The 24,997-nt window shown below is 40.2% G+C and overlaps 1 protein-coding gene across 10 annotated transcripts in view; it reads left to right on the plus strand.

Annotated features, from left to right (window-relative positions):
- Window positions 1-24,997, plus strand: part of HIVEP1 (HIVEP zinc finger 1) — a 127,728-nt gene that overhangs the window by 35,873 nt on the left and 66,858 nt on the right. The window contains exon 1 of one of the 10 annotated variants that reach the window (XM_014254541.2): window positions 5,394-5,733. The exons of 8 other annotated variants lie outside the window; for them this stretch is intronic. In XM_014254541.2, the coding sequence (XP_014110016.2) occupies window positions 5,703-5,733 (31 nt within the window). In that variant the 5' untranslated portion in view covers window positions 5,394-5,702. Of the gene's footprint in view, window positions 1-5,393; window positions 5,734-13,865; window positions 13,936-24,997 lie in introns of those variants that run through there. One more of the 10 variants, XM_088066127.1, reaches the window with a different exon arrangement.

The following is a 24,997-nucleotide window of genomic DNA, read 5'->3' on the forward strand; positions in this document are numbered from 1 at the left end:
GGACAGGCAAGACCCTTGATTTGGGTCTTTTGTAGGAAGGAACCTTGATTTGGACCACCACATTGAAATCCATCCTTGAGAACCAGCAGAAGCATAGAGTGAGAGCCATTCTGTCGTCATCCTCCATGAAGTAACTGCAGAGTTGGGTCATAAAGAATGTGTGGTTCTGATCATCGCTGCAGAACATGCTGTGTGACAGACAGCCTTGCTAAGAGGTCTGTAACTTAGGGATTGTGTTGACTCATACAGTTGATTATCTAAATGTAAAGAATAGTTGATGCATGTTAAAATTTGAATTTCATTAGGTGGAGGTTTTTAGACTTGAACAAATGAATTATTTTTTTCATGTAATGCTGTAAAATGCTTACTAGCTTAGAAAGAGTGTTTCCCTTGATACAGAGATAGCAGATTATAATAAGCAAGCAGACAAGGTTATGCAGCAAGGGGGTATTTTAATCATCTTCGTTTTGGAGAAGACAGGCCAGAGTGAGGTACCTCTTAGAAACAATATACTTCACTGATACTTTGCTTCAACAGATTGACATCATTTCAGGAAAGAAAATAACTGTTTGCTATTCCTGTCATAGACTTCTTTCAATCACTGCGACAGATGTTCCAAGTATGTTGTTCCTCTGTTAGGTTTCTTTAGTAGTAAAAATACTGCGATCTAAATATAGTTTAAATTGGTTGAGGTACCTTGTTTGAATATGATTCAAAATTGCATTATACCTGGTTTAAATCAGAGTGTAACAGGACAAAAAAACATTGAAAAGTCTAATTATGATAGTTTCAAGCCCAGGTAGGAATTTTTATTCAATCATATTTAAATGCTATCTTTTTCTAATATATCTTGCAATCCAATTTAGGATGAACCCAGATAACATAGTGAACTTCCCTCCCCTTGCTCATTATTTGGAATTACCTTGGACAAAAAATGGGAAAAATACTTATTTAAATAGTTTTCTTTTCCTGTATCTGCAGTGTTGCCTTTTGTGGCAGCTGAATGTTCTACACCAGGAAGACAGAGATTCTGTTATCCTTTTTCTTCAATGAAACAGAGTTTAGTGTTCAGGAACAACTGAGGTGGCTGAGATTAGAGAGAGAACCAGTACACATTCACAGGATACCTATTATTCCTTTGGGGACTTTGGAAGCTGAGAAGGCTACGGTCCTTACAAGCCCCTCATTCCTCTGTCAGTGAGTTCCAGTTCAAACCTCTTTTGTCATCTTTCCTGCTCACTTGCTTGGGGGAGAGCTAGCAGGATGATGCAGGTTGAGTTTTGCTGAACCTGTTGGTGGTAAATAGCTCCTCCTTTTCATTCTCCCACTCATTTTTTTACCTGGATGACTGGTTGCTGCTCATGTGGCCCACTTTTTGAGACCACTGAGTTGGGAGCACAGCTTCCTTCCCGGAACTGGGTCATGGTGGTGTGATAGTAACTGCACTGGTGTGTGTCCTTTCCAAGTGCAATTCCAGTAAGTGACGTTGATCAGGGGAATGCTCTTGTTTGGATACTGGCTGGCTGGAGTTTTCTGCTCCCTCTTTCTGACACGTATACAGATGAAGTTGCTGAATTGCGGTGTCTGGGACAAGGTGCTCATTTGTTTCCAAAAATGATGAGTAAAGCTACAAAGTTCAAGGTTTATTTCATCACTTGGACTTTTACTCCAGTGATAGAGGGTGGGAGTTCAGCTTTAGAAAATTGAGATGTTTGTAATCAGTTCTTGTTTCATTGCTAGTTAACTTTATTTAATAGACTGTTAAAATAATCCTGCAAGAAGGAAGTAAATGTAGGGAGATACAGCTGCAGTTATCTCCAGTGCCTAATGACATTGACAGTTAGCATCCTTCATTTTGTGTTTGTTTTTGGGGGAGGAGAGAGAAGTTTATGTGGAAATCACACGCTGCCAGGTCATTGCAGGGAATCTGGTGCCAGCAGTAACACTCTCTTCAAGCTCCTGCTTTCGTGGGAAAACTCATGGGTGGTTAACTTGAGCATCCAATTTTGAGCCTTCACAGAGGAGAGTGGTTCATTTACACTTTGCCTTGAAGCCATTTCGGCCCCAATATGATCTCTTGTAAGGAGACATTTTCTTCTGCATTTGGTTTACAGATTTGGAGTTGGAATTATTCATATTGATCTTCCTTTGGTTTCAAGCTTCTTTGTGCAGCAGTGAAGGTTGTAGTTGCTTACTTACTAATTTCATCATTGTATTTGTGTTGATTTAGTGCCCATAGGTATTTAAGCTGTGAAAACAGTGAGAAAGACTTAACACCTAATTTTTCCCCTTTTTGTTTTTACAATTAAAGAGAAATCCTACAGGAGTCTTCCAAGGAGTCACTTCGTAAAGTTCATGTGTAATTTCACTATTCATGGACAGCTGAATACACTTTCAGGACTTCTCTGCAGCATGATCCTGGCCTTCTCTTAATTGTTTCTTTGACAAATTTATATTCAATTTGATTTAGAATAAAAGAACAAAGGGATTCTTCAGCATTCAAACAGGCTGCCTAGGGAAGTGGTTGAGTCACCATCCCTGGAAGTATTTAAAAGATGGGTATACATGGTACTTAGGGACATAGTTCAATGGTGGACTTGTCAGCACCGTGTTAGTGGTTGGACTTGATGATCTTGGAGATATTTCTAACCTAAATGACTAAATGGTTCTAAGATCCAACCTACTACTTCTTGAGTTTGCTTTCCTGTTTGAAGGGCTGAGTTGCAGTATCTGGGTTTCAAACTTCATCTCTTTTGTCCAGCTTCCATGCCAAGTATAGTGAGATCTTTAGTTCTTGAAAGGTAGATTGGATATTTAGGGACAGGCATTTAAGATTGTTCTTCATTTCTTTGCCCTTCTTTGTTTATAATAACAAAGTTTCCAAGACGAAGATACTGCCTGTAGCTCAGGATTTAGCAGGGCAAATTACTTCAAGTGAGAAGATGTTTCTTGGAGGTGAACGTAGCAGAAGTGTTCCTGCCTGCCTGTAGCATTTGGATATACCTCATAAGGATGGGAAACACCCTGACCTTAAGGTAACCTTCTGCCCTCCTACTTTGCCATCTGTCTCAAGACCTGCAAGAGATTTGACTGCTTCTCACAAGCTCTTCTACCAAGGTTGTCTCCCAGAAAGGGAAAGAGTTATATAACAGTTTTCCTCCAAAAACTGGGTTTGGAATTCAACCAAGACCCTGATTTTAGCTCCAGTAGAAGTCTAAAACTGGCACAAATTGTTTTCCAAGGTCCCATTTTCTGTGTGTATAAAGAAAGTAAATGAACCAATAGTTTAGTATGTTGGGTAGAATATTCCTAAATAGCAGCAAAGGAGAATGGTTCTTGGGAAGAGCCACAGCCACCAATTCACTAGTTAGTGAGCTTTCCTTCTCCATCAGGGGATACAATTTCTTTGTGAGCAATCACCAGTGGAGAGCTTGGAGGAGAGGAAATGCACTGTGATACAGAAATGGAACCCATTTCAGGTATGATACCTTCCTGTTGAACATTAATGAACTGCAGCAGTTGTATGTAAGGTTTGTGGCTTGTTACATATGCTTAGCTTGTCAAAAGTTTCTCGGGACATTAAGGGCAGACAGTGTCACTTGTGCAACAGGCAGAGCTCTCTGCCTGTGGATGTAACACTGACCTTACTTGAACTAATAAATAGCTGTCTTATCCATGACCTTTAATAGCTGTAATGTGTACACCATCTACAGCCTTTTTCAGGTTTGCTTCAAAAGAGATCACTGGATAAAGCCTGTGTATGTTCGTATGCAGTGCTCTGTGTGATCTTTTCTGGCTTGTAACAGCACATCAAGAGTATTCCAGAGTTCAGAAGTAGCAGAGCAATCACTTTTCCATGTGCTCTTTCTTCCTCATGAAAGGTGTTCATTCACAGGGATGCATGGTGTTGTGCAGCCAGCGGATCTTAAAAAAAAAAAAAAAACACGACAGAACGTAATGTTGGGCTTTATCGCCTTAGTGTAAAATAAGACTTACTTTCTGTTTGCATTCCCTGGTTTAATTTGAAAGAGGACAGAGGCAATATTAAAATATAATGAGGGCAATTCATTTTGTGGTTCACGGTGGCTCAGATTGAGAAGGGAAAAAGCTCACCTTAATCAGCACAGTACTTAAGGGCTCCCTGTAAGAAGGTTGTGCTTAACCTTCAGCAAACGCTTATGGGCTGCCCTGAATTAGTAATGGGTTTAAGCACATACTTAAGTGTTTTCCTGAAGGAAGACCTAAGCATCTTCTCAAGTGTTAGATTACGGCTTCATTTACCTTATTCATAAATCCCAGCATCAGAGGCAAACTTTCATCTCTTGGCAGATGTGTATAGATTTTTCCACCTCCGTTTGCCCTGCTTTCTATGGCTCTCCTGCTGCAATCTGATCAGCCCAGGCTGACCTTCGGTGGTGCTCCACATGGTTCGGGAGCCTGCCCGCGTGGCTCCGATTGCACGATCAAAGTCCGCACCTTGCCTTTCATCTGCCGGCTCTCTGCCCTTCCCTTCCCAGGGTTATTAATTTGAAGAACTCAAAGGCGCAACCCCTTTCTGCTGCGCCTGTTCCCGGGGAGTAGGAATGGGAACTGGCGGCTTGTCCAGCGGCTTGGCTGTGGTCAGTTTTCCATGGTGGGAGATGGGATTGGAGCGGGTTAAATCTCTACCAGCTGGTTCTTGGGTGGCTGTCGGAAATGCAAGGAAAATAAACACCAAACCAACAAACCAGGAGAGGAAAAAAGAACCCAACCAACCCTACAAAGATATGGGGGGGGGAAAGGGAGTGGGGAAAAGAGGAAACAAGACGAAAGAGGGGAAAACAAAATAAGGGCGGAAAATGGGAAGAAGAAAGGGGGAAAGAAAAGAGTAAATATGGGGAAAAGGGGAGAAAGAAAAACTATCACGGGGAAAAAGGAGGAAAAAGAAGAGAGAAAAAGGAAGGGGGGGGGGGGGGGGGAAAGGGGTGGGGGTGGGAAGGAAAGGAAAGGAAGGAAAAGGCGGGGAGAAGGCCGAGCCGAGCACGCCCAGAGGCGGCAGGAGCCCGCAGGCCGGGGCCGTGCGAAGGGCCCGGGCTGCTGCCGCTGCTGCGCCTCTTGCGTAAGCGGGGCCCCGCCGCCCGCCCGCCCGCTGGTGCCGTTGCCATGGCGAGATAGCGGGGGAGGATCCCTGGGATCCGTAAACCGGGGGAGAGGGACAGATTACGTCTTAACCCGTCACTCCGCGGCGCCTAACGTGATGTGGCAGGGTCGCCCAGGTGTCCCGGGGGGGGTGACCCGGCGGGCAGCTCCGGGCTGTTGCAGGCATCGTTTTAAATAAAATAAAGCTGGGAGGGAGGCGGGAGGGGGTGGCTCTCGGGGTAAGAGGATTAGATGCGTTCGCATGGTGTCCAGGATGAGAAAAATACCGCAAGGCTTGAGGGAGGTGTGTTTGAGGAATTGCCCTCGATGGAAACGGGAGGCATCCTTCTTTGTGAACATTCCTAGTGCCTGCTGAGAACCGCCTGACAGGTGCTGGAAGGGGGTTCTTTTAATCTTCATCTGCGTATTTTATTACCGCCTTTAGTTGTCAGCGTTTTAATCGTAAGATGTGCACATAAACACACCCTGAGAATCTCTTAAGCAGTGAGTCCAAGTACCATCCCTATGCTGATTCCGAGCCTAGATCAAATCATTGACAGATGTCTTTTACATGAAGGGAAGGAATGACGGGAGAAGGCATCAGTGTCTGCTTGGGTAAGTTTCCTTTCCGTTGTCTTTAATCATTATTAGTATTTTACACCGTCTCTTCCTCAGTGTCAGAATGGGAGCAGTCAACTCTAGTGGGGTCTTCTTGTGCTTTTGATCTTCTTGCTGCTCTTTGCCTGCTAGAATTCCTAGAAGCAGGTGAGAATTTGTTGAACCCTTTTGCTGTAGTCTCTTCTTTGTCGCTGCAAGGATGTCATTAGCGCAGGCAAAAACTTTATAAATTCTGATGTGTGATTTTAAGTTTGGAAAAGATGATGTCTGGTCTAGAATTGAGTATGAAAAATACTGGTCTCCAAATTTACTGTGTTGAAAACATGTTTCTTAAGAGAGCAGCCCCTACCTGTGTTAATAATAATATTCATTGCCAGAAAACAGATGTGTGTGGGGAAAAAGTCTTAAGTGAATTTAACATTCCTAAATAGTTTTAGAGCAGTGGGGTAAGAAATGTAAGCGAGAATACTACTGGGAAATGAGCTTGCGTTACACCCACAGAGCATATACTGTACATTAGTTATAACCCTGTTGTTTTTGTTGCCTGCAATTAATTGAGTAATTTCTTCCATGACTGAAACTGCAGGTTAAGCATGTTTGCTTTGAAAGCCAGTCTTCTGAATTGAGATGGCTTTTGCACTTACCATATATTAACAAGCTCTCACAAAGTACATTTTGTGCACCATGGTTCTGAATTCCTGAAAGGTGTCAGTGGGGGTTAATTCACTGTTACATAAACAGCCAATAACAGCTTCCGACTGTACTGGAATTGCTTTAAAATAGTTATTAGCTTCAAGGCCATTATAGAGGAAAAGGCATTGCACTTTTGCAGATATTATTTCTATGAAAAAAACAGAAATGGACTATGAGAACTCTCAAGTGTTGATGTGAGGACACTGCTGTATAAATAGGCAAGGCTGTAGCGTAGCTTTACCACTGGGTTTTACAACTCTCACAAGGCCTTTACTTCCCAGTTTTACTTGGAAATCAACAAAATCTCAACCAAACCAGTTTTCCAGAAGCTGAGCATTTATTGTATGAAGACACTTGAGTAGGGCATCACTGCTTTAGTTAGCAAAGCCTGCCTGCTACCTGTGTGCACGCATGCTGATATTCTAAATAAGTAGAAGTCAGAGCTGCCATCTCAAAAAGCCAAACCTTAGAGCTGTACTGAACTGTGGGAGCACAGGGGTGGCATGGGGAGCCAGAAGCTGGGATTTACTGCAGCAGGGTTATGCAGCAGTTCAGCCTGCTCCAGGTGGTGCAGGAGCTGAGAATCAGTTTCTGAGCTCCCTGGCTAGGAAGCAGGCATGCCTGGAGGGTGGAAGATACACCTGCAGCCATTTCTGGAGCCTTCTGGTTTTGAAACTTCCCATGGGGAATTTGCTAGATAGTTTTGCTGCTGGGGTGTTTATTTGGCAAAGCAGGCCTGGTACCTGTTGCAGCAACATTGGCAAAATTGGCTTTGTGCTCTCTGGGCATGAACAATTGTTGTTTGCTCAGAGAACTGAAAGTGTTTGGGTATGACAACTTTGCTTGTACTTAGACATCTTCAGTTTCCCCCAAACTAGCTTACACCTTGACTTTTCAGGATATGGGAAAAAAAATCTTCTTCTGTTGCATTTCTAGAAGTAAAAGAGTACAGGAAGGTGTTTTATGCGTAGTTCAGCTGTTTTTTGCATATGACTGTTCATACAACTATGAACTACTTTCTAAGAGATAGACTATAACTTCACGTTTAAAATAACTTCATGTTTTGGTTGTTTCAGCTATAGGGTTTGACTCCTGTTTATTTTAAATGCAGTGTTGTTCTGCATCACCAGCAGTTATTTATTTAGTTGTCTGAGGGAAACATATGACTTGGCATTAGCCTTTCTTTTCCTCCCATCTCCCCTGACCCCAAAGTAGTTCAGCCTGAAATTGGTAAGTTAATTGCAGTTACCTTGGCAAAGTTAAAAATAAAGATGGATGAAGCCTGGCCATAAAATTATTTTTGATAGGTTGGGCAAATGCAGCTGAGAGCATTAATTGCTGCTGGTTTCGCTGCTACCTTTGGCAGTGTAGGGTTTCAGTAAGTAATTCCTCTTTGAAGGAAGTGAAATGTGCTATGTCATCTGTTTCACTTCTGAAGCTTTTCTGAAATTCCCTGGATTTATGACTTGTGTTAATCAGTGTTGTGTAGGTAAGTCAGGTATTTTCACTTCTCTGACATGGAACTAGTCCATCTCTGTATCTTTATTTTGGTATATGTGTGCTTGTCACAGGGAGTTACATGTTTGTGCATTGCTTAAAAATGACAAACGCTTACTACAGTCAATACAGTTTTAATGGAATTAATGACATTGTAAATTAAGAAGAATTTTTGCTCGTTTGTCTGTTATGAACCATGATTTGATTACAAACCCCAGCAATGCTGATGGCCCTGGAGATGATAGATGACAGGACACAGCACATACTAGAGGATCAGCTGTTCATGTTGCTTCACCCACTCCTGCTTACGTTGTGAAAAGATATTTAGGAGATGCCTATAGCTCAACCGTGGAATTTATTTAGAGGGAGATTTCAGAAGAACACCAAGCATAAATCTTCCTATATTTGCAAGGTTTTTGTGATATTAAATTTGGTGGCTTTTGTAGTATGTTTTAGCAAAAGCGATCCTAAACATTTTCAAGTTGTCTTTTGTCCAGAAAATGGGTAGTACAGTGAGATTGAGAAACAGGAATAAGGCTTTTGAATCTTAATGAAGCTAGCTCAGCCCGAGATGAAGTGTCAGGTGGGAGGCAGAGCTGTCTTTAAAGAACCACATGGTTTTCTTTTGGTGTGGTCTAAGTGTCCATTTGAGACTCTCTACAGGTTCACGATACTGTTTTGGTCTTGTTTGGGTTTTGTATATTATAAAGCGTATGGCTGTAAACCACTTCACACTGAATGCAGTATTCCTTCTGGTGGAACATCCGTGCTTTATTATATGTCTTTATCATCACTGCAAGATAAGTATCAGGGCTTTATGACTTAATAATAAGTTTTATCTTTATAGATCATTTTCTGAAAGATTGAAATGGGTTGTTACCTCACCTAGGAGTTATGATTGTCGGGAGCACCTGAGAGTTGAGTTAGATGAATGCTGTTTTAATTGGCAGGAGATTACCAGTTTCTGTGGGAAAATGAATTAGTTAAAACCCATCACAACGGCCTTTTGAAAATTCTCAACTATATTATGAAGATTGTTGATTTTGAAATTAATTACTCCAAGCTGGAAGAAGAGGCTACTTTCTAAGTACCCCAATTTTGCGTTGTCTCTACAATAATTGGTTTACACTGTATTTAGGAGACACTTACAAAAGCCAGTTGTGTTTTTGCAAAAGGGTTTTAGCAGTAGCTTTGTGTGGGCCCATTTTGATACAATCTAATAGGGTCTGATTTTCAGAAGACCAGGCTGTTTTCAGGCTGGTAAGAGAACTGTGGTTTGGCACTTTGACTCATTAGCTGTTTTGGAAGTCTCTGGTCTCACTAGTTAGTATTACCTGTCAGAATGTGTAAGGGCAGGAGGAGTTTGTGGTCACCCTTGGATACAGTAACAATATATGATGAGACACTGGCACAGGTTGCCCGGAGAAGCCGTGGATGCCCCATCTCTAGAAGTGCTCAAGGCCAGGTTGGATGAGGCTTTGAGGAGCCTGGTCTAGTGGAAAGATGTCCCTGCCCATGGCAGGGGCATTGGAATGAGATGATTGGAACATGATTCTATAAATAGCAAAAAAAGCTGCCTTTAAACTTTTGTGTGTCATTGGAAAGGGCACTGGTAAATGAGAAGATGTGCTCAGGAGGGCAGGCAAGGGGTTAACTCTAGAGTATCTCTATGTAAGTCATTTGCAATTAAGTGTCTAAATATCTCTGTAAGACTTCATGTGTACAGTCACTGTGTTCCTTAGGAATATAATTATCTTCCCAATGAATTCTTGGAGCATGGAAATGTTGTTTTATGGACTGGAGATAAAAAGTACACAGGAAGGTTGTGTTGGGCATTGGTACCAAATTCACATCTCCCATGTCAAGTTCCTAAACTCAGAGACCAGACTTCCCCTCACTAAGAAATTCTCTCACCTCTCCATCATCATCCCACACATTCTCTTCTGCCTTCCCATCACTGAGCTATGTGGTAAAAAACAAGAATCCCCTTCCCTTTTCCCTCTTGCCTTAAAAGAGGGAATTTTGATCTTCTGGTAGGTGACTTGCTGCCTGCTGTTTTTACTGCTCTCTGCCTGGACATTTTCCAGGGCAGTAAGTCCTCACTTTCATCTACACCCTGGGATTCCACAGGTGCGGTGGAGAAGTGAACCTTTGTGTGTGATTTGGCTGGTTTGCAGTCTCTTGCCACAGGGGAATGGAAGTAATAACAAGGGAGTTCCCACATATAGGTGGATGTTGTGGGGTTGTGCCAGGAAGTTTTGGTTTCCTAATAAAATTGAAAGATGAATTTCTGCTTCTCTTAAAATCCTTGGGAACTTGATAGTCAGCCTGAGCACTGTCTGAATTTTGGTGAAGAGTCAAAAGCTCACCTGAGACTGGAGCATGGGTTTGGGGAAGACATTTCAGCTCCATCTAACTTCTTCTGTGAGATATTCACCTGTGTGTGCCTGCACACTGCCGCAAGGGACAAGTGGATAGATAACAGAGTAAAAGCCCTGCATTTTGACATCCATAAATGTTACTTAGAATGGCTATGATGTTCATAGGTTCATAGGACAATGTTGAAATTTAGAAATGTGACTTTGTTTTACTTTGTAACTTGTATTTACTGGAAGAAAACCAACAAAAACTAAAATGCTAGAAAACTCAAAACTTGTCATATTTCTATAGTTTTCCTGAAATTATGTGCATTAAATGAGGGATTCATTGTTATAAATTTTAAAGACTTTTTACTGAATTTGCATTTTCAAAGTCTGCATGGCTTCTAGTTTAAATTAATAAAAAAAGAAAGTTTTGGACAAATGTTTTTTGAGTCTTTTTGTTGTATTCTTTTTTAGGAAAGATGAACTGTTCATTCCAGAAAATATTTTGTAGTGTAAAATTTACTGAAGCTCATCTTTTCCACAAATACCTTAGATTTTAGTAGTGAATTTTGTGTAAGATTCTTTTTTTTTTTTTTTTTTTATTGGTCAGATTCTCTCTGACAGCATCTTTTTGTCATCTCCATGGGAGCTTACAGTTTTAGGAAAAGATAAGTGTCAGCCACCATACACTGCAGCCAAACAATGTGTCCTTTGGTAATATTAGAAGGGGAGAAATGGCCAGTACATCATTAAAGAAAATTGAATTTAGTATTTCAAAATGCTGGAATATCTTAATAAGGGTCCCAGTATTGACTCTGAATTTAGGAAGTCTCCATGTGCCTTAACAGTGCATTTCCCAACCACAATGTGTTTCAATTTATTTTGCTCTGATTTTATGGATGTACATTACTTGTTTTGGGGAAAAATGTCAGGATGATTTGCCATATAATGCATTTTAGTCTTCAGTTGGCATTTATTGCCAACCTGTTTTCTTAAAACCTAGTTTTTATAGGGGGAATTTTAGATGAGAGCGTATGGATTGATATTCTTTTTACGCAGGATTTGCAATATAATACTTAAAGCCCCTTTGCTAATACAGCACAGAGTTTCTTATTTGCCTGTACAAGGTATTCCCAATATTTGTTTGCTAGTGTGGTTTAGTGCAGCCTTCAGGTTTTCCTTGGCAGTATGCCTTGAGGAAGCTTTAATGTTGCATTGTTTGTTTTCAAATTTTACTTCTTAAATACAAATTAGATGTGATAGAAAGCAAAAATTTGTAAATTAACATGGCCAGCCACCTCAAATCTGAGCTAGAAATGAAATATTACAAATAAAATTTTGGTTTGCTCTAAGTCTTGTTGAACTGTATGAGACAGAAGGTATCATTTCCTGCTATGTATCTTCAGCAATCAGCAGTATAACAGCAGACTGATTGGTTATTTACTTTTTATTTTCTCTCCCATAGATCTAATGTCAACAGCATTCAAGCAGAGTGTAGCATGGTTATTTTTACTGTATCTTTATTGGTTGCATAGATTAAAACATGACTAGTTTTATGGAGGTTGCCTTTTTACATCCTGACAGCTTCATATTTGTCCTAGTCTCTATTAAAACATTTAATTTCTCTCAGACAGCTTAACCTTTTTCTCCTACTTCAGATAATGACAAGGACAAATATTTGTCAACGTCCTTTCAACTTGATGCATTCATGGCTCTGTCAGTATCTTGGGGGTCTAGAAAAATCTTTCTGACCCTTCCTGTAGCCGAGGTGGTGGCCAGATATGGGAATGCCCATCTCTGCTTTCATCTCTGCAGCAGTTCTGGTGATGATGTGCAGCTGCCCAGGCATCACCAGCAGCCCTGAGGACCACCTCAGGGAGCTTGCCTGACTAAGGCGCTCTCCCAAAGCCCTGGGTCACTGTGGGAGCATGGCAAAGAGCAGGCTGCAGGTTGGGTATGTTTCACATCTTCCTTTCTCCTAAGGTATTCTTCCAGGCCTCATGATCTGTCATCAGGTGTAACATAGCAATGAAGCAAGCAAATTCTACAGTACCTCCAAACCTGGTATAGTTGTGGAGTTCCACTGTTTTGCTTTCGATAAAATGATTAAAAATAATGTTTGGGGGAAACAATGAACAGACGCAGCGACTTTGTCAGGATGTGTAGGGCCTTGAGCAGAGATACAGGTTTTGGGGATCTATAATGCTTGTGAAACAGAAACAGTGTTTAAGAGTATGGATAAGTTAAACTTCTTGGGAGAAAGGGACTAAGTATTTTTTCCCTTTCATACGTGTTGGGCACACTGCTCAGTAAATATGGTCCTAATCCTTCACTAGCAGACTTTGATATGGATACCAGTGATTTCCCTGTGTCTCCTTCAGACCTGTGTGATTAAAAACCTTACATGTGTGATTAAAATCTTACATCAGCATTGGAAGGATCTGGATTCCTTTATGCTTCCAGCTATTCAGGTTGTCAGTAAAAAAGGTCTATTTCTACCAACATGTGATCAGAGATTTCTGTCGCATTCTGCCTGGCACAGACCTAGTGATGATGGATGTGACTGGTACCTACACAGAATGTTCCTGCTGTGTCTTTTCCTGAATGTGTGCCCAAAGGGAAGCTTGCCATGGTTTTTGAATGGTCTTCAGCTGAAGACTTGTTCAGGAGGGAGAATGTATTTTAAAGAAACTGTGGTAGGTATGGATACTGGTAATAAGGCTCTTGTGGTCTACGCAGTGCTGCCTGACAGATCTATATTTGATTTCACTGGTGGCCTTTCAAATGCAGAGTTAGATTTTCTACATGTTATTGCAGTGGAACAGTTGCAGATATCTCCCTACAGAAGGCCTCATTGCCTTTTCCTGGGCAAGTACTCCCTTATTTGTTCATATCCTGCTCTTTCTCTTTCAAAATGAGTTGAAGTGTTTAATTTAGGAAGAACACAGTCAAGTATTTTGTGCTGTGAGACAGCAGAAGGGGTGTTTTTTCCTGGTGGTGGGGCTTGCTGGCGTAGGTGTCTTCTGTGGTTTTGGAAGGAATGTTCAGCAGATACTTGATGACCTTCTGTGGGAGGAAAAAAGGTGCACAGGTGAAAATGGAGGAGGTTCTTGTGAATGTCGAGGTCTCTTACAAGTCTGGAGCTCAGCCTACGTTCCAGTACATAGGGAGAAAGTTGTGCTGCCAAGAAATTAATGTCTCTTTTACTGGGATACTAAGGGTCTCACTGTACCACATTCAGAGCGCATCTGTGGCTTTGCTTACAGACCTGGATTTGAAAAAAACCAAAAATGTTACAGCTGGAAGGGAACTGATTTTTCTTAAAAAAAAAAAAAAAAAAAAAAAAAAAGAGAGAGAGAGAGAGAGAAGCCTTGGAGTGCCTTGGGTGTGTTGGGTAATTGTGTACTCAAGAAACGCACTTACATAAGTGAAGACACTCCTGTAACCCTCGCCTGCCAGGAAGGCAGGCGCTGCAGAAAATCCACTCATCGCAGAGGAACTCCAGTCGGTGCAAAAGGGGAGGAGAACCTTTGTTCTTTGTGCTGTATTTATTCACAAAGAGAAGTTGTCTTTGGCATGTGTGCTTGGCACCAGAGGATTCCCGTTTTTTATCCTGCGGAGCTGCTTTTTCTTGTCGGTGTTGCGGGTAGGTTTCCTTTCCTAACGCGGAAGGGGAGAGGTGGGTATTTTCCATAGTTCATCACAAGGCTTTGCCCCTGCTGGTTGAAATAACCCAGCAAAGCACCTCCGGGAGGCAGGGTGGAAGTCAGAAGCAAAATCCTGGGCAGCAGCTGTGGTGGATTCCATTCCAGCGCTGTTTGATGAGAGAGGGGAAAAATATGGGAGGATGTAGAGGTGGCATGCAACAGGGCACGGTGTTCAGGGTATCGGTCTGGGTTCCCTAATTGAGTAAGGAGAGCCCACACAGATGGGGAGGGACTTTATACAAGGGCATTAGTGATAGGACAAGGGGCAATGACTTTAAACTGAAAGAGGGTGGATTTAGGTCAGATATAAGGAAGAAATTCTTTACTGTGAGGGTGGTGAGACACAAACAGGTTACCCAGAGAGGTGTTAGATGCCCCATCCCTGGAAACAGTCGAGATCAAGTTGGATGGGGCTCTGAGCAAGCTGATCTGGTTAAGATGTCCCTGCTCATTGCAGGGGTTTGGATTAGATGACCTTTGAAGGTCCCTTCCAGCTGAAACTATTTGATGATTCTGGCACATGCTCAGTAAATATGGTCCTAATCCTTCACTAGCAAACTGTGATATGAACAGTAGTAATTTCCAGATCCACCTCTCATGCTTAACAGTGTGCATTTAGGGGAGTTCTAAAACAGGGACACTTTCTGGACAAAACTAGGCTATACTATATTTACCAAATAAGCACATTTTCCATTAATGTAGTTTATAAAACATACAAACAGGCCTTAGTGTTTGCTTACATTGCTTAGGGTACAAATGTCAAATTTAAATGCATGTAAAACTTTATTTCATATGTTTATTTAAAATGTAATTTGATTTTACTGTGAAAACATTTCAGGAGTTAAGTTTGAGATGTGTGACAGAACAGCAAAGATATTTAATACTTTGCTTAATTTAGAAAAATGACCTTTCGGAGAAAAAAACTGTGCTTGTCAAAAATATACTGATGAATTAATTTCTTGTGATGCCAGTGTGATAGTTGACTTTCAAGAGCAACCTTATAGATAATGAGTTTTATTTTTATCTTAGATCTGTCTGATTGTAGTGCCTCTCACAAATCAAGTCACTTTACTGACTCCTGTGGTTATAAATACATAGCAAAATTTGGAAGCAAAAAGGAGGAACCAGAACCACCACCCCCCCAAAAAAAAACCCCGACAAAAAAGCAACAAAAAAAACCAAACCAAGAAACCCAAAAAAAACCAACGCCCACAAAATTAAACTAAATCAGAGCAATGTAAATCTGAGTGACCAGTGTGGATGGCTACTTGAGATTTTAAATGACATTGCAGTTGTAAGATAAGTAACCCCTTTCACCACCTCCCCACTCCCCATCCATAAACCACCCTTGCAATACTATCTAAAAATACTAATGTCCCTAATGGAAATGTGATAGCAACGCTGTCTTAGAAAATACTTTGTTTCCAGAGACTATGTGACTGACTTTTATTTTGTAAAAATCTGCAAGGAAATTGAAAGCAATTTTAGTACTTCTTGTAGGTTTCTGACTGCTTAAATTGATTTATGTTTAGAACCTAATCTTGCTCACTTTGACAAAGCTGGCAGCTTCAGTGGGTTTATTTGTGCAGATCGAGTGAGAAAGATTCAGCTTTTGATATAAATACTTTAGCTTTCTGGTTTCTGAGAACTATTTTCTTACAGTTAATTATGCATTCTTAAAAATGTGTACATTCATAGGCATATGTAGAGGGAGAGATGGCAGATTAGTTTGCAAAATATTGAGCTTTGTTTTGCCTATCAATGTTTTTCATTTTAGTCAGAACAATCTCCAAAATGTTAAGACAGATCAAGACTTAGAAGTCATGTCACATATATTGTCACATGTAGCATTGTAAACTGTAAACTGTAAAAGCATAGCTATTACTGGAACACCAGTATGTTTCAAATATTGTTTTAAAAGTTTTTGCTGGGTTGGTTCAAAGTGGTCCTTTGAGGTTCCTTTGGGGAGGGACAGATGTCAAAATAGGAGGTTTGTGTTCTTGCGGGCCACGGGCGGCTGTCAGGTGGAGGGGAGAGTGCGGGAGATGACTCAGCATGGATGGGCTTGGGAACGGGTTTGTGAAAGCTAAAATATTGCAAAACAAAAATTCTTTTCCATGCTTGAATTATATTAATTGAGATGGTTTGAAATAAAGTGGTGCCAACTTGAAACAGCTTGCAAGTTTAAAAGTTTGCATTGTTTAAAGGAAATACAGAAGGGTCAGTGATCAGGTGTGCTTCTTACTAGAAGTGAAGTATTTGTATCAGCAAACAAGAGAATGGGGATTCATCAGTCTAAAAGTTTGCAGTTTGGGTGAGATGCAACCATAAAAATTCATGGTAAAACCACATGGGTTTACCTTAATCACTAAAGTTTAGCAGTATTTTAATTTTCTTGTGTATAAATGTCATCTTAGTTATTTGGGTTGAGTATCAAGTTTGCTGAAAATACCTTTAGCTGCAAGCTGCTGTTGAAAGTAGAAATGCTCCTCTTGCTTTTTGATCACTGTGGTTATGATGGAGTCGGTGAGCAGCAGTCATTGTCGTGTTTTGGTGGTTACACTGAGGTCACTCCCAGCTAGGCTTGGCTGAGCATTTTTGGTAATGTTGTAAGTATACTCCAGCTTTGCAGTGGCAAACTTACTGTAATTCTCTGGTGATCTCCTTTTGGGTGGTAGTTTCTTAGAATAGCTTTAGTTATTGTTGGAACAGTGGCAAATTTAAAGGGTATTGCATGCATGTAATGGTATTTCATCTCAAGCAAAACAAAGGATGTCAGTTTCTAAAGCAACCAGAATTATTTTTAACTCTTTCCTCAGTTCTTTAAAACAAATTCAGAGTGATTCATCAGGATCCTGTCTCAGAGTGGCTCCTGCAAAGTGTTTTTGAGGGAGAATAACAAGGAGTTCAGCGGATAATTTTGCAAGAACCAGCTGTGGACCATGGTATTTTGTTTTGTGGATTTTTTAGTCTTTAGGCAGTGCAATTAGCTGGGTGGTGTTCTGAAAGTCACATTTGATCTTCATCGGGAGTGTTATCTGTTTGTCCTTACCTAGGGTGTGTTCTTAGTAAAGAAAGTGCTGATATTTCCCAGCGTGCAGATTCAGTATTCCAGGACAAAAGCCCAGGAACATCTCATTGTGTTTAAAAGTGTTTCTCAAACAGAACTGATCAATGAATTCATTTGCGGTGGGAAAGCTAAATCTCAAACACATATATTTTAAACATCTGCCTGAAAGCAGGGAGGAAATGGGAGCTAAGATAAATTGATAACACAAGATGGGTAAGAAGTTCAACTCCTAAGACCTACAGCTTGGCATAAGAAGAGTAACAAAGCTTCAGTTTGGTCTTCTATTTCACTAATGCTCAGTTTGACCTTCCCTGGCTCATTTATCATTTAATATACCCTTACTTCAAATATTCCTCACCTCTCTATAAATTACAGTGCTGTAAACTTTTAGACTCTTGTCACTGGGAAACATCTGCAGGTTTGTAAGTATTTGTGTTGCTCTTTGAACTTTTTTTATTTCTGATATAGTTGTATTGTCTGTATTTTTCCTGAAGCAGCCTAATATTTTATCTGCAAAGACTGATCCTTCCTACAAAGAATTTAAAAAAATAAACCAGCAAATTGCTCAGGAATGAACTTTTTGTGTTATGTGGTTGTTTTCAGAGAGTCATCAAGACCTGCAGGTCAGTTCTTCAGCACCACAGATCAAAAGGTCATAAATTGAATGTTATGAGTAGTTTAAAAAGATACAGGGATTTGACCTATTTCTTTCTTTATGTATTTCAGTGCTTTGATTGTGGTTTTTTACCTTAGCATTCTTGTTGTAATACAGGATTCCAGGTACAAACACTTTCCCATAGTCCAGAATTTAGGCTGCTAATGTGCTGGTTGGGCTACATTGCTCCAGCTGTCCTGTAAGGAGGTGACTCGCGAGGTGCCATATGACAGCCTGTAGCTTAGCTGGGAATTAAGCCAGGAAATTAAACTATTTGCATGCTCAGAACTATATCCTAGTAGTAATTTTAAAACGCTGTCTGTTTGCCCATATTCAAATCCTAATTTTTCAAGGGGTATTTAATGAGTGCCAGTGGGGTTTGTCCCTGCTAAATTTGGAGTGATAATTTCCAAGTCTTTTGTTTACTGTAACACTTTCCGATCTTTTGTTTACTGTAGCGAGATGATGAAATTTGAGCCACCAAAGTTTTGAAGATCTACTAGGAGTGTAAAAATTTTATCCTATTTCATAATTGGTAATTAAGGTCAGATTCGATTACTGAATCCTGGCTTGAGTTGTTAATGAATACTGGTTGACTATTTGATTTGAATAAAGGATAATTTCTGGAAGTTCTTAAAAATAAAATTGTCTAAGTTTAATATGGTTAGAAGTAATTACTAAAATGGTTAAATGAGAACTGAAGTATTTAAACACCTAAACCATAAACTTGATATGAACGGAAAGGGTGTGGGGTGTGTTGTTGACTCTGGGATGTGGTCAGCTGATTTATTCTTTTATTTCTTTCTCTGAAAGTATTCTGTGCTTAAGATTTATTCTACAGCATGAAACCAAAAGCCAAATACTTGACAATGTATAAGAAGTTGGTTAGTCTTGTCTCAGGATTAACCCGAGATTATTCAGTTTGTATTTATGAATTGTAGCTACAGAAAATAAGCTGTACAGAAAGACTGCCAAAGATATGAAAGCATCAGGTCATTTGCTGTATTTATTTTAATTAAATTTAGTCACTGATAAAATATTGTCCAGTGTTTTGTTAAAGGGAAAAGAAATGGGAATTCATGAGTTCAGTATTTTCCTACTTGCCTTTATTTCTCTTAAGTAGATTCCTAAACATATGAACTGATCTATCATCTTCTCAGGAAAAAGGAAGTGAAAGAAGAAAATCATTTCAGTGCATCATTTCTACAGTGTAGCCACTTTTTATATGCCTTGTATTGTACTTCATAATTTTCTTTTTTTCCCTGTACTGTCTTTTTTGCTGCCTTGTTCTGCTGTGTCCTTTCCTTCTCTCATCAGTTTCCACACAGAGTAAACTATTTCTTTTTTTTGAGAACCATAAAGAAAGAGAGGAAAATGTGGTCTCCCTGAAGTCAGAGCCATCAGGAGCTTTTGACCTACTGCAGTTCACATGGGCAATAACAGATCTGTGCATTTGGTGAAGGCCCATGACTCAAGGCCCTAAATATCAGCACCAGGTGAATCTGGTGGTAGTTGATGGGAGGAACTTGATCTTCCTGATATGATTCAAGCTGAGGAGGGGTTGGCAAGAGAAAAAACCTGAGAGAGGCTGAGGAGCCTTTCTTCTGTTTCTTCTGGGCTAGAAATTCCAGTGATTCCAGCAGTTTTGTGTGATGATTTGTAACAATAAACAAAGTGAATTTGGAGATGATATAAGTGGAGAAGAGTAAGTCTTGGGAAGAAACATTTGTTCTTGGGAAGGCCATCTCTATGATTTCTTACCTTAGTGGAAATGTTCAAGGTGTAAGCTTTAGTGAGAAGTTTCCTTTTCCCTCTACAACTCCAGGTGCTCAGGCCCGGGAAGCTCGGTGGTTTTACTAGTCACTGTGGACCTCCTCAGAGAAGAGAAATCAGAGAGCAAGAGAGGTCATCCAGTTGGCCTTGTTCTCTGTCCTCCTACCCTTTTTTGGCATGTGAAGTTTCCAGTGTTACTTTTCTTCCTATTAACTGTGCACAGTTTTTGTCTCAGTTAGCCTTTCTCTGCAAGGAAATGTGGAAACTTCAAGCAGGAATTGATTTTAGCTGAGCTGTTGAAAAAAAAAAGAAAAAAATATTTCTGTAAATAGGTATGACATTTAAAACTGAAATAAACAGATTTGAGTATATATAGTGGTAGGGAGGACATGCCCTTCAAAATTTGAATAGTTCAGGAAATTTGGGGCTGTTTCTTTAATCATTAATTTTAGTGCTAGCAAGAAAATGTGTGAACAAACTTATTAAAAACAAAACCAAAAAGCAGTTTCAGGGCATTCTACTGGGTTTTCATTTTCATTGTTTTAGTCAAGTGTCACATTCTGATAATCTCTTCTCCCACCCACCATATTTTCCAGAAGTCATTGTTCCAACAAAACACAAAAATCTTACTGTAAATTACTTAATAGAGTTGGATGTAATTCTTTCTACTCTGTTATGGCAGGGGGCTGACTAATGTAAAATCTGTATGTTCAAGGCCAAAAAGAAAAATTTCCTTGAGGACTTGAAATCCTTGGATGCTCACTTTGGCACATGGTTGTTGAAGTAAGCTCCCTCCCGTTGAATTGTTCATTTCCAAATTTAGGATCAGAATGGTGTGTGCAGCAGCTTGCTGTGGCTTTCCTCCCCCGTGTTCCTCACCGCCCCCTCATCTTCAATCAGACAGCACAAAATTGAGCGTGAATTCTAAATAAAACAGAGAAAAAAACACTTGGGTGATGTTCACGTTGCAGAGTGCCATCATTCTGTAGGTGTTTAAGATGTAGCTCATTAATTATCTTCCTAAGCTTGCAAGTACAGAAGGAAAATTTCACCACTGAGCCTAGAAAATGAAGGGAAGAAGGCTGGATTTTGGAGTGGTGTAGATTTTACTGGTTGGATTTTTTTTTTTAAGGAATTCATAGTAGTTTGCTGTTCCATAGCAATAGGAGCTGTACTACTTATGGGATGACATGAATGTGAATCGATCTATAAAATTGTTCATCTTTCAAAACACTTCATAGCATATTAATAATACACTTAACTATCTGCATACTGCCAAATTTGTTTTCTATTCTGTATTTACGGAACAAAACCTTCTCAGCTACTTGTAATAACTAGGGTTTTTTTGTATAAAAGTCAATGAGCTAAATTTGCAGTGTTAATGTTCTGGGATATATTTTATTCAAGAGCTGATTTCTTATCCAAAGGTATCTTGGAGATAATCAAAAAAAGAATGCCAGATACTCCAGCCTCCTTTTATTTCCAGGGGGAGAATGTATTATCTTTCGGGGTGGGGAGAGAAACAACATTTCAGGGCTTTTGCTTCAGATTTTATGCTAATTACCATCTAGGGCAAATATTTTAAAAACTCCCAGCCCTCCTCAAAGAGAGAGAGAAATAAAAACAGTTTTGGTTGGGACTCTGCTTTGGAGGATTGATTAAAGATTTCACTATTCTATTCCCTTTTTGTATAAATTCAGTTCTTCATCTCTGCTCTTGTTTACTGGATTTGTATGATCTGAGCAATTTTGACTTCTTGCAGTGGTCATGGACAATGTCCAGCCTACCCTCTTGGCTCCAGCTGAAGCAGGCACAGAGAAGGAAAGAGACAGACCTGGATGTGCTGGAGACAGGTTTTAACCAGTACTTTGGGACCAGCACAATCCTGCTTCAAACAGAAATCTTCTTGGAGAAGAGAAGCAGAGGGGAGCTTGAAAATGCCTTGTGTGGTTTGTAGGGTAAGCACATTGGTGCTTAAAGCCAAGCACAGCCTCAGCAGGCTGGTGTATGGTTGTGACCAGAAATTATCTCTTCATAATAACGTGAACTGTCCTTTCAGTACCAAACATCTCCCCTGCATGCCTGATTTCCTCACTGAAAGCCTACATATTGGTCCCCTCCTTCCCCAAGTCATTCCTTGGGGTGTGTCTGGGAAAACTTGGATGATGTACACCACACAACTAACTTGCTCTGCTTAGGGTCTGCCTAAACCCAGGTAGGGCATGATTAGTTTCAGGAGAGATGGTTTATCCTCACTCCTGCCGTCTTTGTCAGGAATACCACATGGGTTGGAAAAGACAGGTGCTCACTGGGTTATTCTAGACCTAGTTTTTGACTCAGGTCTTTAAGGAAGTTGGGAGCAGGTAGAGGAAAACAGTGAAATGAGGTATTGGCTTCATATGTGTATTTATCACCACCAATTTATAATTTGCCCAGAGAAAAGAACATGAACTCCCTAGAACTGTTTGGTTTGTAAGCCTCTTAAAGTGGCTAAGCTCCTGTTCGTGGCTGCAACAAACTGTTAACATGAAAAATGTCATATCTTTGTGCCTTTGCTAAAGTTTTGTGTTTCAGGTACACCTAGTTCTACATCAGCTTGTATTGACTAGCTTTTCAAAGTTGTTTTTCATTTTATGAATCCAATGTTTTTTCACTTTAAAGCTGCAGCTAGTAACATTTCATTTAGCATGTAAAAGGGCAAAAATTGAAAATTACTATGGGAAAATAAGCTTACAAAGTCTATAGAGCAAGGTCTAGTATAGCAAGTGAATTGTGGATTTTTAGGGGTTTTTTTTTGTTTTTAGCACTAAGACTTCTTCATGCCATTATGACAGTTCATATGTTAGACTGACATTAAGACTAAGTTCTTGGAAAAAACAGGTAAGCAAAACATGAGATACCTTAGTCAAGTTAACGAAAAACTGTGACTTTGCATTTAATGTTTAATCATATTATAGGAGTGATTTTGAATTTGAAGGTGTGATTTTGCAGCCCTGTTGGAAGGGGATTTACTGAACAGCATAAAAAGGCAGCTGTCCTTCAGTGTGGAAAAGCCCCAGGCTGTGTGTTAGAGTTGGTCCAGTTACTGTGGTATTACATGAAGATGCTCTAGCATAGGCAGGAGCTGGTGAGGGAGGAGTGGGCAGGGTGGCTCGAGGTGGTGACCCAGAGGCACTTTGTACTTTGGGCTGTACACGGTGAAGGGGTGACAGTGTTTGGGCTGGATTTTAAAGACAGGCTGGAAATAAGGCAAGGTTTTAAAGAAGAGACAGTATCAAGTGTACTCCTGCAACATACCCCAACAGAAAAATCCCTTATGTGTAAATTAACTGAGGCTGATATTTACACATTTTGCAGTCAATACTTGCTCCTTAGCAGACAAACATTGCCTGCTGTTTTACAGTTAATAGAAATGTGCCACTGTCAATTCATGTTCGCCTGAGTGATCCGGAAAAAGAGCAGGAATAGAGAAGTGACAGTGTTGCTGATTTGATGGAAGTTATCAAGGGAGGTGAAGATGAAGATGCAAATGAAATTGCAAAGGATTTCAAAATGACATTAGGTTGCTGTGCAGCCAAATTGCAAAAATGATAAATGAAATTCAGTGCAGATAAATGTGATGTCCACAGGAAAATTATTCAAACTTTTCATTTAAATTGAGTTGCTTGTTAACATTCGGACATGAGATCTGGGGGTCATGTATTTGTGTGGCAAAGCCAACTGTATACTCTCCACTGTCAAAAAGCAAATAAAGCATTAGGAATATTTATGGCAGTAGTACAGAAAAACATTTCTGTCATGGTAGCATCTGTGCTGTGCCTTCATCCCTAACAGTGGGATCGATTCTGATGTCTTCCTTCTAATTGTCTTTCCCTTCTTCACTTTCACCCCCAAAGAGGATAAAATAAAAATGAGATGAAACTGCAAAAGCTGCAGAGGTCTTATGTCTGTTAAACAGCTTTTGTGTAAGAAATTAATTGAGTAAGATGAGGCCGTTTGGAGTTTGAAGAAAGATGTGAAAAGCTTACATGGATTCAGTATGAAAAGCTGCCATGGGTTCAAATGATACTTGGAGAAACTAATGTAGGAATAATCTGTGAGACCCTTGAAGTTCAATGACAGCTCCTGGGACTCACTTGGTAGCTGCCTGGTTTCAGAATCTGCAACTTACTCTTCTGATTTTCCCTCAACTTATGTTGTCAGTTGCTGTTGGAGGCAAGATGTTGGGCTGGACTTTCGGGCTTGACTTGTGGGCTGTTGATTTGTTTTGGTTTTTTGTTAGTCATCAAAAACTTCATTTTTTCTTAGCACTACCATTTATTGTTCATCTTAATATCAGGTAATTATAAGAACTTCAGTATCCAAAGTCCTACTAAAGATCACATATTTAAAACTATTTCTACAGACACTTTAGAATCTCAGTAAAGAGATAGTTTTTAGGGTATATGCTAAGCTGAAGAAAATTAATCTCTGCTTAAACAGGGTTGCTGGTGCTGTAGGTTCCTCGTGCTGAATGCATCTATTTACCTGATGTCTGCCTTGTAAATTCAGTAGTGTTTGAGGAAGTCCAGAAATAGAAGAAATTACAGAGAAGTTTGACCCCTCAGAGAACTTGCAGAGAGCCTCTACACTGTTGTCTCAGGTGATGAAACACCAACTCTTGGTGCTGTTCTACCTGCTGAACCAGTTTTGTGCCTTTTTGTGTTGGGCAAGCCCTCCCTCACCAGCTGGGAATAAGTGCTATTGGAGTACCAGAAGGATGTATGGAAACCTTTTCCCCCGTTTGGCTGGGGAGTGGCTGGCTCCACTATTTGGTGCTTTGGTTTAGGATATGTATTTGAGAAAATACAGAATTCAACTAAATCTTTTGGGGTCCACGAATTATTATTTTGACATGTTTCCAGCTGTCAGCTTGGTTTGTTGCTTTTTTAAAAATGGTTTCAGTTATTTCACTGGCATTTATTTAATTTCTGTGTCAGACTTAAATAAATAAATAAATAAATAAATAAATAAATATAAAAATTGAAAACCACACCTTTTTCCAATTTGGGAACAACAGATCATAGGCCAGTAAACCTGCCAAGGGAGGGAACGTGTCTTGGTGCAGAAGGTACAAAGATGCTCCTAGCTGCAGCTTGAAGAAAGTGGTGAACTAGAGCAACTCATGGCTTTAAAATATTAAGTTCTAACACATCAGTGTCTGGGTTAGGTATAGAAAAAACACCCAGGAAGCCAAAACCGAGCCTGGAAACAGTGAATACCCTAGAGGTAGTTAAGTAATTATTATGCAGATTTTAGTGATAATAATCACTCTGTCCTAGGTAGGCAGCTGAAATTTGGCAGCGGGGCAGAACAATGCCGTAGGATCAGCATAGCGATGGGGTAATTATTGTGCTAGATGGCTAATTAGGAGCGATGCAAATGGAATGCAATCAGTACTTGTGTTTGTTATTTGGTACCGGAGGGAGACAGTGTGTAAAGGAATTATCTCTGGCGACTCAGC

This window comes from Pseudopodoces humilis, chromosome 1 (assembly GCF_049639895.1).
Source record: "Pseudopodoces humilis isolate 2021_Gansu_Grassland_sample_001 chromosome 1, ASM4963989v1, whole genome shotgun sequence".
Classification (NCBI taxonomy): Eukaryota; Metazoa; Chordata; class Aves; order Passeriformes; family Paridae; genus Pseudopodoces; species Pseudopodoces humilis.